We start from the raw sequence: 16,224 nt of genomic DNA on the forward strand, positions 1-16,224 counted from the left end.
TCAGCGATACTAGGCAAACCCCTGTGATGAAATAAAAGTGTGTCAGTTTGCATTGGGCTGCCTTCCTGCAATGTAGCTGCATAAGCCCTTATGGTAGTGCATGGGGGTAACAGATGGGGTCTGAAAGCTATTAACTGCCTATGTGCCATTCCTGCTATAGATATTTCATTTTGTGATACTCATTCACGGAAACGGGAGCAAAGGATTTCATTAACAAAGTGTGGGGAAGGCTTTCCGAATCTTTGTTGGACCCAAAATAACCCACAGCAGAAAAATAATGATGCACCAAGCTTTCTTTAATGGTTCTGGAATGCTATTTTAGTACAGATGCTCAAGGACATACATGGCGATATGTTTAACAGCAATCAGAGTTTCTTCACAAGTTGGCTTTATCTGAGATTCAGGAAGAGCAAAGCCATATCGGCCTGTGTCCCGAAGTTCAAAAGTGAAGGAATACTTGATGCCCTCATCATAAGCCCAGTCATCAGAACCACCAGCAGCAGGGTCTGCAAGGATGAAGAAGGAAAAAAATGTTTGGTGAGCCAAAGCACTGGCAAATGCAGCTGAACATCATGAGTTTAAAACACTATGCCCTGGTATGCACCCATGGTTCAGCACAAATGTGTGAGCCTGCGGACTCCTGGAGAGTAGATTGCACTCACTTTGCTCTTCCCCCAGTTCTGGTACTGCGGCACTGCTGCGAGCTAAGTCATGGTTTGGCTTAGTGTGTTGTCTAGACCTGGGCTCATGGATTATATTCTAGACAAACCATGAGCTGCAAGATAGGTTTCTTCTTGATTTGCAGCTCATGATTTATCATGAGGACCCAAACCATTGGCCCAGGTTCTGATGATATGCTAAGCCATGGGTGGGGAAGGGTTCTGAGTAGGGTTATAGTAGGAATGCCAGAGAATTCTGTTGGAATCAATCCTTGCAGTTCACACATTCACCTGAAGTCAGGAATGTAAATCACATAAGTGAATACACTAGTGGCCAAAATTGTGGAAACCTTTTAGAAAAAGTGTATTTCTGAGGTTTGATGGCTCATAACACCTGATTGGCTCTCAAAATACTCATGCTCATTGGCTACATTCAAATGAAGGAAAACTACTGCATATCAACCTAAGTAAGTGGTGCTTCTTTTTTCTGGTTATTTGGCTATAACCTTTGATAGAATACAGATAATTGAACAAACTTTGTTGCATTATATTCTTCATTAAATTATCTTTCCACATATAGTTTTATGGCATTACTAAAAAAAAAAGTGGTGTTATGAGCCATCAGATCTCAGAAATACACTTTCCCCAAAAGGTTTCCACAATTTTGGCCACTAGTGTACAAGCAGTATTCACTATCCGGTTTCTTGATCCACAAACATTACATAAATAAATGCATTGTTTTTTGCATTGTTTTTCCAAGATTGCCTTCTACTGAAATGCACTAGAATTACTTAATTACACTCATAGGTTCCAGCCATATGTAACCCAAGATGAACCCCGGATGGGATGGAAATTGCTGCCTCCTTACATGCCTAGGCTAGAGTCAAAAAGGGGGTTGGAGTTGGTTGTAAAAGTATAACCATCTGGTTGGCCACTGTGAGAACAGGCTGTTGGGATAGATGGGCCTGTGGCCTCATCCAGCCGGACTCTTATTTTATTTGAAGTGGGTGATGCAACAGATAGGACTTAATTTTGTACAGTAGTGTGCCACCCACAACATTTTCATTTCAGAAACTGGGACTCATGTCTTCTGGGATGTGCTCCTTGGTGATTCATGTGACCTACACATGATCTTGTGGGACGAGGGTGGCACTGTGGGTTAAACCACAGAGCCTAGGACTTGCTGATCAGAAGGTCGGCGGTTCAAATCCCTGCGATGGGGTGAGGTCCCATTGCTTGGTCCCTGCTCCTGCCAACCTAGCAGTTCGAAAGCACGTCAAAGTGCATGTTCCTCCATCCACACAAACAAGAGGCAGTTATCACAGTTAAAGGACACATTCTGGGCAAGCAAAAGCGGTCAAGGTGAATTATGGTGGTGAGGAACATGGCCCCAGAAGACAGTCCCCAGGGCCAGGGAGAAAGAGAAAGGCCTTTGCCTCTCAGGCCTGAGGTGTCTCTCCCCCACAGCCCAACTTTATACACTCATTTAGCGCATTTGAAACCTGAAAACAAAATGGTGCCTCAGCAGTGCAGCTGGGGAGAAATTGATGGATGAGCACAACATGCCCTGGAAAAAAAGAGCAATATTGCTTTAGGGAACTCGACATGACATCATGACATCATCCTCATTTGTTTATTGAAAACTCTCTGCTTAGTGCTAAAGCACTCTCTTGGGAAGGTGGGAAGAAACACATCCGCAATAAGAGCAATTTATGGACTTTAATGTATTATTATATTATAACTAAGTAATATTATCGTTAGATCAGTACTTACAGATAGTGGAAGCTCCTGGCCCATATGTGTATTCTGTGCCATGCAACGTAGCCAGCTCTTTAACAGTTTCTTTAGCAAGGCGATTCTACGGAGAGAAAGAAGGTATTCAGGAACTTTACTCCAAAGTCTGAGCCCAGTTGCTCTTTTATAAAACTTTTGCTTTAAGTAACTTGAAATTGTGTGTCCTTTTTGCATGTGGACACATTAAACACTATTCCTAAATCCGTTACCTCCAGCATAATTTTAATAGTCTTGAACAGAGCAACATGGTGGAATGTGAGAAGAAATCTTGTAAAAATTGTACCCACAGAGCTTACATTATTATGAGACATCTCTCCATATTTATCTTTTGTTGGCTCAGCGGTCATAATTAGTAAGCTGCTTGCTCTCCACTGTGATCATAAAAATGGCAAAGCAAATTTGTGTAAAAAGGAATCCATAAATTCCAACAAGTTAAGTGGCAATCCAGATTTCCAGTTCTGAGTCAACAACTACATGCTTTGTTTATTCCTAAATCTGTATACTTATGACGTTTAAAAAAAAATAAATCTAGAAGTTGGTATACTTATTAGGATTTTTTTTTAATTGCTAAGTCTTTGCATGCTTTGGAAGATATTGTGTTTCATGGTAGGTTTCTTAACAATTCAAAAGAAATTCTGGGCCTAATACTGCATTTACATTCATGGTCTGCTTTCTCTTTCAAATCCATACCGTTTAACCTCAGATTTGCAGATAGCAGACATAAGATATGTGCTGCTATTTACCGTTGCCCTTACCACATCTTGAAGTTTTCGCTTAGAAGATAGGGAAGCAGGTCTCTCATGCCTTTTGACAGTTAATAGATTAGAGGGAATAGTTCCCTCAGTGCTGCCCATATCACAACAGCCTCATCATTGCTGCCTAAATTTCTGCCTTAGTTAGAAAGCAACTGCTGGTTTGAACTTGACCAGGGAGCTGATTTAGATCTGTCAGAAGTTGATTGAGTTAAACAATCAGTGGCAGATCTAGAACATGAACTTTCATGATGAAGAAAAATGATGCAACTCAACTATCTAACAGGAATTTAAGAAGTGACTTACCAAGCTAGACCAAATTTCCATCTAGTTCAGCCTTCTCCAGCCTGGGGTCTTCAGATGTTACTGTATTAAAATCCCCATCATGTCCAGGCAGCATGGACAACATTCAGGGATGTTTTGCCTAACAACATCTGGGGATCCAAGGATGGTGAAGGCTGGAGTGCCAGCAAGATGCCTCTCAGATCTCTCATAGAGATCAAGCAGCTGTAGCTGTTTTTCTTTAGCACCTCAAAAGTAAAGATATGCTACCTGTGTAAATGGGATGAACCATGTCAGCCACCATTACCGGTAATTTATTAATCACAGTTATGCCACACCTTTCCATAAAACAGCTGAAGGCAGCTAATGACAATAAAATAGGCAAACCTAACACACAGACTTAAACTATACCTATCATGACAGTAACAAAGATTGAGGGTGTGTGTGGATTTATCATACTTGGAGAAATCTTCTCAAATGATACCAGTATAAATATGACTGGGATTGCCAACTATGAATAGATGAATCTATTCCTGAAAAGGAAGAGAAAACACCTAACATTCCATGCTAGAAAGTGGGTAATATCTATTAACAGGGGAGGAGGGAATGAGCAAGACATTGAAGCAATGAGAACAAAGAAGTTAGGTCTCTGAGGTCTCAAAATGACTTCATCGGGGCTGCCGGGTTTTCTGCAGAAATATCATATTTTCTTTTTTCTGTAGTCATTTGACATTTACAACCAGGTACCATTCTACAAGTTTCTAAGCGTTAGCACAAATAAGGGTTGAACAAGTTCGATTTGTTTCTGCTGGAACAGATGGGGCCATCAGATGATCTAACTAAGAGCCTAGGCCAAAATATGACCACATTCAAAAGAAAGCTTGAAATGTTTGTGAGAAAAAAGGATTAAATATACATAGACTTTTACTAGCTCAATATAAATATTAAGAGAGAGCTCAAGGGAAGCCTGACTGCAAGAACAGGGAAGTTGATCCTTCTGGGAAGAGAGGTTGGTTTGGTCCTTTCAACTAAGCGACACAGTTTTTGAACATCATTTGTGGTGTATTTGTGTGTGTGCATGAATGCATGTGTACATGTAGAAGTGTCAGGGGTGCCATAAAATTAACTGTGGAAGAAGTTGTGAAACTAGGGAGTGTACTTTTTTGCCAATGACACATATCTTCCAAGAAACTACCATGAGGCTATATTGTGTAACTTCTGTGATAATTCTAGAACGGACCTAGCTTCTCCTGCCTTAGGGAGAGAGTAGTCTCTTTACAGAGGAAATACGTCTGAAACATTTTTTTCCAATGTATAAGGATGTGTGTTTACTGGAAGGACCCAGTCACTGATTCATGGTTCTTTAGAGTGCATCTGATAATAGGCTGGGTATATCTGTGTGTGTTTTTTCTGGCTACCTCCATTCTGCAAGCAGCTGGCAATTAGGCAGGCCTCAGTGAAATTTAGACTACCCTAAAAGTTACTCTTAATTCACAGTAAACAAGGACAGCTCCAAAAGAACCAGGTAGCTCTACATTTCCGCAGAAGAAAATGTCTGGTTAGCTATATTTTGATAGCAGAATTTTGTCTTCATGTGCTTCCGATAAGACATAAGAAACTGACAAAATAAGTCCTGGGCCTTATGCAGTCACAGAGTTGCATAAAAGGAAGACCTACACAGAGGAGACCCGTTAAAATTAGGGGGCTTAAATTAGTCATCTCCATTAATTTCAATGGGTCCACTCTGAGTATGATTAACAATGGATACAACTCATAGCTGCATTCTGCCTTTTCATAGAAACCCATCAAAGTGGTTTACAATCCTACATAAAACCATACAATAAAAGCCTTATAAAACCATAGGGGAAAAATAAAATAAAACCAGACATCAATTGTTGAAAGAACCTTTAAGCTGTGGGTCACAAATTGGATGTGTTATGTTTGACTGCTACAGAAACTATCCCAGACAACAAGAGTCCATTTGCTTTGATAGGGTGGCAAATCAAGGACTCGTTGTTGCTGTTTTTGTCCAAATTGTGACTCAGTGACAACTGTTTTGTGCCAAGGCTGCCCATAGGTATATAAAAATACAGTGGAACCTCACTTGTCGAACGTAATCCATTCAGGAAGACCGTTCGACTTCCAAAACATTTGGCAACCAAGGCACAAAGGGTTGTTGGAAATTTCCATTGAGAAAATGGAAAAACACACAGCGTAAGCCACTCGACTTCTGAAGCATGTTTGAAAATGGAAGCAATTACTTCTGGGTTTTCGGCCTTCGGGTTCCGAAACGCTCAGCTTCCAAGATGCTCTAAAACTATATCCAAGCAGTTCAAAGGAATAGTATGGTTCATTGGGCACAAACAACTGCGAAAAATAAATGCCCAAGTGGATGTTCACCCAGATTCCTCTTTTAAAAAATCACCACAGGAAAGAAATTCCATGAAGGCATCCGCTCTTAATACCATTGCCCTTTTCAGAGAGTCATCAAACACATGAAACAGAGGGAGAATTGGATCACACCCATTGCCCCCCATTCCTGGCCTCCATGCATTCATGAAAATTGCTTCAATAGAGCCTACACATTTACAAGTTACACATGCATACTTGGGCTGTTTTCCTGTGATCCAGAACCATGCAAAATAGGAATGGACCAACTGTGGCTCTTGGGGTACTGTTGGACCATTACTCCCAAAATCTATAACCATTGGCCATGTTGGCTGGGGTTTATGGGAGCTGGAATTCCAACAACATATGGAAGGCCACATGTCCCCCATCCCTCCTGCAAAATAGTCATGTGAACAGAGCCAACGTGAGTGTGAGTTGTGTAGATTTTGGCTTCAAATGAACACATGGAGATGGTTGGCAGGGACAACAACTGCAAGCCTAATTCTCTCCCATGCACTCAGTGATTATTTGGAAAGGTCTTGTGCCTTCAGATGTACGATGACACTTCTAAAATAGATGGGTGTGGAAAGAGATGTTAAGTGTGATAAACAGGCATGTATGTCAAAGATTGTTGTTTGACCACACATCTTATCACACGTGGAAAAAGATAAAATGGGCAATGCACATTTTTCTTTAACGTATTAGATGTCAAAATGAAAATAAGCATCCAAGATAAGATAACGCTTTGATAAATCTTTCTTCTTCACTTCTGGGATGATTTATACGCACTTTGTTCCACCAGAGACACTCACATAAAAGCCACAAATCCTTAGGCCCTCCTAATAATTCCTTTTCCAGGCAGAACTCAGAGCTCTCCTCCTGTGCATATTTACTTGGAAAATAAATTCCATTTTGTTCAGTTGGCATGGCTCCCTAGTTATAGAGCTGGTTACACAGCTGCCTTCCCTGTGCACACTTTCTTGAGTCTGAATAAACAAAAGGGGCTAACTTCTGAATAAACATGCAAGCACTTTGCCTATAAGACATATTTACTATATACAATATTACACTATGTTACATTAGACAACATCTTTTTGTTTATCAAATGAAAGACAAATCACACTTTCACCCTACAGAATCCATACTGGCTGGAACTAGTTCCCATTAATTCATTGGAATAAATAAGGAGTAAAGTGGTACCTCGGGTTACATACGCTTCAGGTTACATACGATTCAGGTTACAGACTCCGCTAACCCAGAAATATTACCTCGGGTTAAGAACTTTGCTTCAGGATGAGAACAGAAATCGCGCGGCGGCAGCGGGAGGCCCATTAGCTAAAGTGGTGCTTCAGGTTAAGAACAGTTTCAGGTTAAGAACGGACCTCCGGAACTGTTAAGTTGTGGGTGAATTAAGTACTTAACCCGAGGTACCACTGTATATTTACGTTTTGCTATTATATTTTATATAATTAAGTTAGGTGGTTTAAATTATTTAAATATTTAACTATCTGGCTTTTAACTGAACAATCATTTAAATGCCAGTCTATTTACACCTTGAAAAATCTCACTGAAGCTACTTTTTCAAGCTCTTGGAAGAATAGGAGAAAAAAAGACTCTCTTAAGTGCTGAGCAAATCACACTGTCAAACTATTCACCGGTTTTGGATACAGACCAGAAAGAACGTTCGTGTTTACATTTCTTCTCCTTTTTTTAAAAAAATAACAATTTTGCAAAGACAGAAGCCACGCTTTTAAAAGGTTTCCTTGTGGCAGCTATAAGAATAAACAGCCACAGACCAAGATATCCCAGGAGCAACACATTGGGTCACAATTGAACATGATCCAGGAAACTGTACAAAAGAACATTAAGGAATCCTCAACCTGAAATAAATGTGGCCTGTGGCCTTCCTTTGGCTGGGATACAGTTCCAAGAATTGTGTAACTGGTTCCATGTACCCAAGGAGACATTGGACTTGTGTTTATTGAATGTCCGGCTTTGGAAACTCAGGGGGGTTTCAAATAAAGTTTGTAATATGGCATGGGAATCTGGTGCTTCAAAGTGCGTGTGTGCACAGGGAGAGGGGAGGGTGGGGAAAGGAAAAATCCCCATTGGTCATGCTTAATTCCTTGACTATGCCAAAAGTAGCTTGTTGGATCCCAGCCTAAGAATCAGAATCAGAAGAATCTTTATTTGCATCAGCCACTAGCTATAGCAATAAAATAAAATGAACTGAACTGAAGATAGAGGTAAAAACTTAACTATACAAAATACATTCTGGAGGTTTACACCAGTAATCAAATAATATATCTGATTCTGATTGCCCCTGCTAATTTTTATTTTTTTACAGTTTTTGCTGTCATCTGATTATCTTGATCTGCTAGAAAAAAGGACACAGTAGCAATGGTTGAGATACCTGGTATGGTTAGTAGTAGAGGGGTAATAACCTCACTCCTCAAATCTTTATAAAGAGTGCAAGCTAGAAGCACATGAACAACTGATTCCATACTGCCATCTCCACAAAGACATAATCGTTTTTCCAGCAGAATTTTTTTGAAATTGACCCTCAAGTACAGATGAAGGCAGTATACGTAATCTTGTGTGAGTGAAAGCATGCCTGTATTTGGGAATTGTTAAATTTTGCAACTAGGGTGCCAATGTGTCAAAACGACTAGGCGGAAAATAATCAGACCATGGATAAGACTTCCTTATTGTGGCCGAATTATTCATTCTGTTGCTCGATATCATGTAGGTGCTGTCTAATTAAATTATTTGCTTTACTGAAGCCCAGTGTTAATAACTGTTGTGGTGATAAAGCCACTTCCGAGCTAGAGAGGAGGTGGGGTTGCGGGCTTCACGCCCCTCCCCACGCTCGCGGGGGCTGGCTCCAGTCTCCGCGAGGCTAGGGAATCCTTGGACGCATCAATCCTGGGCCAGCCAATTGGCTGGCCCGGGGGGCGTGGCCTCGCATATTTAGGTCTGGCGCGGCCGAGGGCTTCCCTCTTTACCCGCAGCTAGCCAGGTTTTTCCCCTTCCCATTAGGTTAGGCTCTAGGACGATGCTATGGACTTCGGTCGGTTGCCATCAAGGGGCCTGGTAGGAATTTTTCCATTTGGCAGATTGGCACCAGCCACTTGGTTTTCGCCTACCTCGTAGCAATCTGTCACAACTCCTCGGTATTGGCGGTTAGGCATTGGTAGGGGTATGGTTCTTTGTTACGCAGGTGAAGGGGGGGAAGGAAGTGCCATCACCTTCCCCCAAAACAAGGGTACTCCGGTAAAGGATTCCGGGGGCGTGGCCTTGTCTTAGGCCTATGGAAGTGTGGGCCCACGGCACGCTCCTGAGCAGTAACTCCAGGGGGGGTTCCTAGTTGACGTGCCTCAGCAGGACTCCCCCTACTGGTGGTTAACCCTCACCGGTCTTCCAGCCACCGGGCTGAAGCCGGCTAATTGTTAGGACCAATGCCTAAGCCAATAAAGCTCAATTCCTGTAATCAATAAAGTTGTGGCCTAATATGACCCATTAACTCGAATTCTTGTGTCTCGTGTCTTTCTTTCGGGGGGGGGGGGGACTTGCCACGCAAACCAGAAAAGTAGAATCAGTTTTAGTCCAAATGTTCTCATGACAATCTTGCGATACTAAGGGTAGTAGACCGGTGGGGTTTAAATTTAGCTGAAGCCAATAATTAAATGTCCTAAACCAAGTCTGTAATTCAACAGAGGGTCGCCAAGTGCAATGAAGCATTTGGAATACAGGATGAAACAGAAAAAAATTGCCTTAGGAACTTAGATCGAACAACTTCTGTAAATCCAAGGTGAGTGCCTGGCCAAATCGGAGCCCCATATAATAACTGTGCTAGTGGTTTAGCTTTAAAAACTTCAAATGCTAATGGTATGTGATTGCCACCTTTCGTATGGAAAAAGTGTGTCAGAATTTTGGCGCTTTGAGACACTTTATCCTTCACATATTTCTGTTGGCTGAAAAATAAGGCCAAGGTATTTAAGACTTTAACTTGTTTGATCAACTGATTATCCATATACCATCTATGGGCCCTATGTATACTTTCTTGAAGACACTATGTCTTTAGTTTTCTTGTAATTCTCTTTGGCAGTATCCTGATAATGCCCTCATCCATCTTTTTAGGTCCACTTTTGTTTGAGATAGAAGTACTGTACCTAAGTTTCTCTTTTGCTTTAGACCAAACAACGCGTGAAGTTAGAAACATATTTGTCAGAATCAAAGGCAAACTGAACGAGGGGGAAACGACTTAGGTTCTACAGAATAACAACTTTGTGTCTTGAGAAAAAACATAATCTGGCATAACACAAAAACAAAATCCCTTTTTAATGGAAAAAGAGAGAGGCTTGCAGTGCCAGATGTCCAGGGCAAAACCATTAATCTGTCCATTCTCTCTGTTTCTGCCTCAAAATTCTGATATTTCCACTTGGGAGACATTGTAAATCTGTCAGGATTCTACCACTGCAGAGGGCCAGATTTTTGCTTTGGCTTTGGCCTTCTGGCTGATGAGCAAGAGATTTTTTTTTGTTTGTCATCTACTGTGTTTTCTGCCAGCGACATCAACTCATAACTATTTCACAGTACTGAAGTAATTTTCTTCTGGAAATGCTGTTGCTCTTTTGAAGGAAAAAACCAACAACTACAGGGGACCATCAACAAAGAGCAAAGTACATTTATCATCTGGTCTACTATGAGTGTAAACAACACTGGATATCACTCACCATGTTCCTAGGCTTCGAATATTGCAAAAGAATGGGTTGCATCCAGTTAAGGCATCCCATGAATATAAGGGCTTCCAGTTGTGCAATGAAACTTTCCATCCCTCTCCCCTTCCCACGCGCAGCTCATCACCCCCCACATCTGCTCTGAAGGGTTGGGTAAACCCTCAAAACAGATCTGAGATGTGTTGGGTGGGGGAAGGAGAAGAGAGGATGCTCCAATATGCAAATGGGAGTCCTTGTGCAGACAGGACAACTTTGCTGGCCACAACCCCACTGGTCTTCAGCATGTCTTAGTTGGGAATTGATGCCAATTGCTATTGCTGTGCATCAGCCAAGACAGGGAAGGAATGCCAGTTCTCACGGTGTCCCTTTATATTAAAAGACTGATGGAAGCTTGGATGGAACAATTGGTGATGAAGCTGTTGTTTTCCTGAATCACGGTATACCGTATATACTCGAGTATAAGCCAACCCGAATATAAGCAGAGGCACCTAATTTTAGGACAAAAAACTGGGAAAACTCGAGTATAAGCCGGTTCACCACACCACAAACCTGGTGGCAGTGGAGGAGGAAGAACAAGCAGACCGAAAGGGCTGCTTTCGGGCTGCTCGCTCCTCCTCTGCTGCCCCGAACAGGGGCAAAGGCAGAGGAGGAGGAAGGAGCAGCCTGAAAGGGCTCCTTTTGGGCTGCGCGCTCCTCCTCTGCCACTTCTGCTGCTCTCAAGAGCAGGCATAGGAGCCTGGTTGTGAGAGGCACAGCGCAGCTCCTGGGCCTGCCCTTGTGAGAGGCGGGTGGTGGCAGAGGGACGAGCGGCGAGAAAGGGCTCCTTTCTCACCGCTCATCCCTCCGTCACCCCCTCTGCCGCTTGCAAGAGCAGGCATAGGAGCCCGGTTGTGAGAGGCGCAGTGCCTCTCCAGTCACGGCTCCCGTGCCTGCCCTTGCAAGAGGTGGGCAGCGGTGGAGGGACGAGCAGCGAGAAAGGGCTCGTCCCTCCGCCACCACCCGCCTCACTCGAGTATAAGCCGAGGGAGGCTTTTTCAGCATAAAAAATATGCTGAAAAAGTCGGCTTATATTTGAGTATATATGGTACTTTCCACACAGTTCTTAGCTCTCAGGGCTTGTGTAGTGCCTAGAAAGCATGGGTTGGTGCAGTTTTCTGCTTGTCCTGTGCCTTCTAGGCATGAGTCCAAGTGGTTTTCTGTTTGTCCTGCTACATCCCCTGGGAAAACTTGCTCTTTAGTGCCAAATCGGAGCAAACGTTAATCTGTGGAAAACCTGATTGACATTGTTGCAGTTCAGCAGTAAAGGTCTGGTTTTCCCAGGGGAAAGGAACAGGACAAGTGGAAGTGTGGATGAGCCCTCAGTTGGAGCTAACTCACAGAACCTTAGAAGCTCAGGGCTGCCTCTCTCCATATGAACCGACCCAGACCTTGTGATCATCATCTGAGGCCTATTTTCATGTGGCTCCTCCAGAAGAGGTCCAGAGGAGGGCAGCACGAGAACAGGCCTTTTCTGTGGTGGTGGTGGGGGGTCAGGGCAGTGTAAGTACACTGGTGGAGCCAACCCAACCCATGTACCAGCTGACTTCACTGCTGCCCTGTCCCAGTAAGTGGATGCAACACCGCTGCTGGGAGGCCAACTCTGCCCCATTGCTTCTTCCCAGTGGCTGCTCCTGCTGCGTTTTAGCCTAGGCTGCCATTTACAGGGTTGTTGCGCAGGCAAAATAGGATCAAGGAGAAACCACGTGTGCTGCTTTCCTTACTGGAGGAAAGACAGGATATAAAAGTACTACAGCAATCAATAAGAGGGAAATCCATGCATCATAAAAAAACCCATAGCCTAAATGGTAACCAAAGGGATATGTTCATCACAACCATTTTAACTTCAGAGTAGTTATCAGCCATTTTGTTTCTACTTACCAACTCCACGTTGTTCTTTGCTACCTCATATGAATAAGAATATGGATACAGCAGCAGTTGGGAATAGGAATGAACGGTCAAGTAAGCCCTGATGGTTGAGAGGTTCTGACGAATGAAATCAGCCAAGGCTTTGGTCTCTTTCTCTGATTCGGGGGCACTGCCGCAATATGTGTCATCACATGGCCTCTTTGAAGCCCCAAGAGCTGTGTGCAGCAGAATGGAGAAAACATGGATGCATGGAATGAGGCAAACCATGATAAGGTTCTAGATCAGGTGTGGCCTTCCAAATGTTGCTAAACTGCAACTGTCATCATGCCTGATTGCTGGCCATGCTTGCCGGGGCTGATGGGAGTTGTAGTTCAGCAGCAGCTGAAGAGACACTCCTGTTCTACAGTGTTGTCCTAGATAGTTGTCCACTCAGGGAAGATTCAGAATAGGCGCTCCAAAAACCTTACTATGCCCTGTGGACTATGGGAGGGATTCAGTGTCACGCCAAAACAAATGTTCCAGCAGGTTGACCTTCCCATCATGCCCTGTTCTGAGGTTCTCCTGACCTCCCACTGATGACTGGAGGCATGAGGGAGAGAATGAGAAAGCTCTGTTGTGATAGTGGGAACCTGTGTGCTGGCTGCTGCTAGTGGAACTATTTAGTTGAATCCAGTCCTTTGTTTCTCTCTCCTTCCCCACAACTGCTATGTATAAGAAAGCAGGAAAGACCATTATTCCCTGGCAACCACAATGCCTTATGTTACCTATATATTACAGCTCAAAGCCTGTAGCTCAGGGGTTAAGCACATGCCTTTGCACACACAAGGTCTCAGTTTCCATCCCTATCATCTTCACTAGGAAAGACTGGAGTTGCAATTGCCAGGAAAGACCTCTCCCAGAGTCCCCCATGGTAGATCATACTGGGCTATGAAGACTGATGAAATAAATCAGTTTCTTGTGCTGTTTTTGAAATGCTATACAGTGGTACCTTGGGTTACAGATGCTTCAGGTTACAGACTCCACTAACTCAGAAATAGTACCTTGGGTTAAGAACTTTACCTCAGGATGAGAACAGAAATCAAGTGGCGGCGGCACAGCGGCCGTGGGAGGCCCCATTAGCTAAAGTGGTACCTCAGGTTAAGAACAGTTTCAGGTTAAGAACAGACATCCAGAATGAATTAAGTTCTTAACCCGAGGTACCACTATATTTAACATTAATCTATGTCAGGGTATGAGTCTGTGAATCTACTGAATGTTATTTTGACACATCTCAAAATGCAAAACCAAGACTTTTTAAGGTCTGAGGGAACTCAGCAAAATTGACTAAAAACACTGAGCAGTTTCTATAAATCTGTTAAGTCCCATTGTGTTCCTTGGTAAATGGACATAGGATTGCAGCCTTAATCTCACACTGAAAATAAATGCTCAGGAATTCAGCTTCTCTCAACAAGAGAATGTGACCCTCTAGGTAATATCCTCACCCTCTGAAACCTCTCACATTATGGAAGCTCTAGAACTTGAGAGGTCGTGCCAAGAACTGTGGACCTAACTAGAACTGGTACTCCTACACTTGGAGAATGAGTCAGTTAGAATTGGGCAATATATTTCTTCTCAGGATGTACTTACTGCACCATTTGGCGTTAAAGTTTCTGTTAGGATCAGTACCAATGCAACTACTGCCAGGATTTAGAGAACGAGTCTTCCTCCACATGCGAGACTGAAATGCAGTATATTTGTGAATGTCAGTTTTGCAGGACTACATATTCATAAACAAGTGTTGAGCTTCATATTCAGAAAACAGGTGTGTTATTCACCTTAGTCCAAGTGTAGACGTAGCCATCAATATTCAAGACAGGCAACACATAGAAATCCAAGTTGTCCAGAATCTGAGTCATGATAGTTTCCTTCCCATAGGTGCGGACAGCCTAAGTATAGACCAAAGAGATAACAAATTAGGGCAAACCCAAATGACTCAGGACTCAGCTACATTACAGTATAACAGGGGTAGGTAATCTCAGGCCCAGGCACAAAATGTGGCCCTCCAAGCCTCTGTTTGGCCCTTTGAATTCTATAAAGGCCACACAACCCTCGCAAAAATCACACTTTTCATTGCCTGTCTGGAACATGTCATTGAACTGTGACAATGCCTCTTGCTTGTCGAAAGGAGGAAAGGTGTGTGGTGTGTGCATTCTTGTGAATAGACTTCTCTGTGGCTGGAATGTAACCTGCAATACAGAGGTAGAATTCACAGCCATTTCTATGCCTACAATTGTACCTGGCCCTGTCCACCACTGTCATGCTGTCCATGAGGGAATGTTCCTCACCCCTAGTAACTCATTTAAGAAGCTGAAGCACGGTTAAAGCACAGTTTAAAACTAGAAGGCCCATATGAGAAGCTATAAGTTGCTTAACAGGTGTGTTTGTGTGTATGTGTGTGAATAGAACGGTCTTCAACAGGTGCCATCTCAGACCCTCCAAGTGTCCCTATTTTCCAGGGACAGTCCTGGATTTTCGTAAGCTGTCCTGGTTTCTGATTTGATACTGGAATATCCCACTTTTCCTTAGGGGGCCCCTATTTTCATCAGAGAAGTGTTGGAGGGCATGGAGTTATGTGACCCCCAAGCCAAGAAGACACTAAGTCTACAACCTTTAGAAGACATCTGAAGGCAGCCCTATGTTGGGAAGTTTTTTTTAAAAAAAAATGTTTAATGTTTTATTATGTTTTTAAATTTGTTGGAAGCCACCCAGAGTGGCTGGGGCAATCCAGGCAGATGGGCAGGGTATAATTTCTTTCTTTCCTTCTTTCCTTCCTTTTGGAATAAAGGTAAAGGGACCCCTGACCATTAGGTCCAGTTGTGACCGGCTCTGGGGTTGCAGCGCTCATCTCACTTTATTGGCCGAGGGAGCTGGCATACAGCTTCTGGGTCATGTGGCCAGCATGACTAAGCTGCTTCTGGCGAACCAGAGCAGTGCACGGAAACGCCATTTACCTTCCCGCTGGAGCGGTACCTATTTATTTACTTGCACTTTGACGTGCTTTCGAACTGCTAGGTTGGCAGGAGCAGGGACCGAGCAACAGGAGCTCACCCCGTCACGGGGATTCGAACTGCTGACCTTCTGATCGGCAAGTCCTAGGCTCAGTGGTTTAACCCACAGCGCCACCCATGTCCCACTTCTGGAATAAGACGTCCCTATTTTCATTGGAGAAATGTTGGATAGTATGCCATCTTGATGAGGATAAATTATGAGCTTGCTGCTCTGAAGGGTAAGACTGATAGTTGTAGTAACTGCTAAATGAGGTGACATTTCATCCTCTGCTGCATTAACCGGGAGAGATAAGGGGAAAGCCTTCCCAAAGACATGTCTGGAGTGTCACTTTAAATTTCCAGGCCTGGCTCTGCACATATATCTGAGCGGACATGAGGGGAAGGCCTGTCACCACTGGGTGACTTGCCAACACTCTCAGGTCAACTATTTCAGCTTACTTGATATGGATCGTAAAGCACTTGCTTCTGCAATGGCTTCTGTTTTTACATTTTGTGCGCGTGTAGGAACCTTTGCTAAATCTGTGGGAATCGAAACAGCTGGAAGTTGTATTTTAGGATTGTTCTGTCAAAAACAAACACAGTCGAGCCTCACAGATGCAAAAAATCACAGGCCTCTTCATAATACACTGAAAGCTCTCCCTTTCGCCAGTGGTAACTG

The 16,224-nt window shown here is 43.3% G+C and overlaps 1 protein-coding gene across 1 annotated transcript in view; it reads right to left on the bottom strand.

Moving 5' to 3' along the window:
- Positions 1–278: 278 nt before the first annotated feature.
- The window catches only part of LOC308585022 (carboxypeptidase B-like), a 61,936-nt gene continuing 45,990 nt past the window's right edge, over positions 279–16,224 (bottom strand). The window contains exons 8-12 of the mRNA XM_081190484.1: positions 14,334–14,444; positions 14,146–14,236; positions 12,532–12,734; positions 2,433–2,517; positions 279–506 (exon numbers count right to left, since the gene is read on the bottom strand). Of these exons, the coding sequence (XP_081046610.1) occupies positions 319–506; positions 2,433–2,517; positions 12,532–12,734; positions 14,146–14,236; positions 14,334–14,444 (678 nt within the window). The 3' untranslated portion in view covers positions 279–318. The remainder of the gene's footprint in view (positions 507–2,432; positions 2,518–12,531; positions 12,735–14,145; positions 14,237–14,333; positions 14,445–16,224) is intronic.

Source organism: Podarcis bocagei (assembly GCF_964188305.1).
Source record: "Podarcis bocagei genome assembly, chromosome: 4".
In the NCBI taxonomy this organism is placed as follows: domain Eukaryota; kingdom Metazoa; phylum Chordata; class Lepidosauria; order Squamata; family Lacertidae; genus Podarcis; species Podarcis bocagei.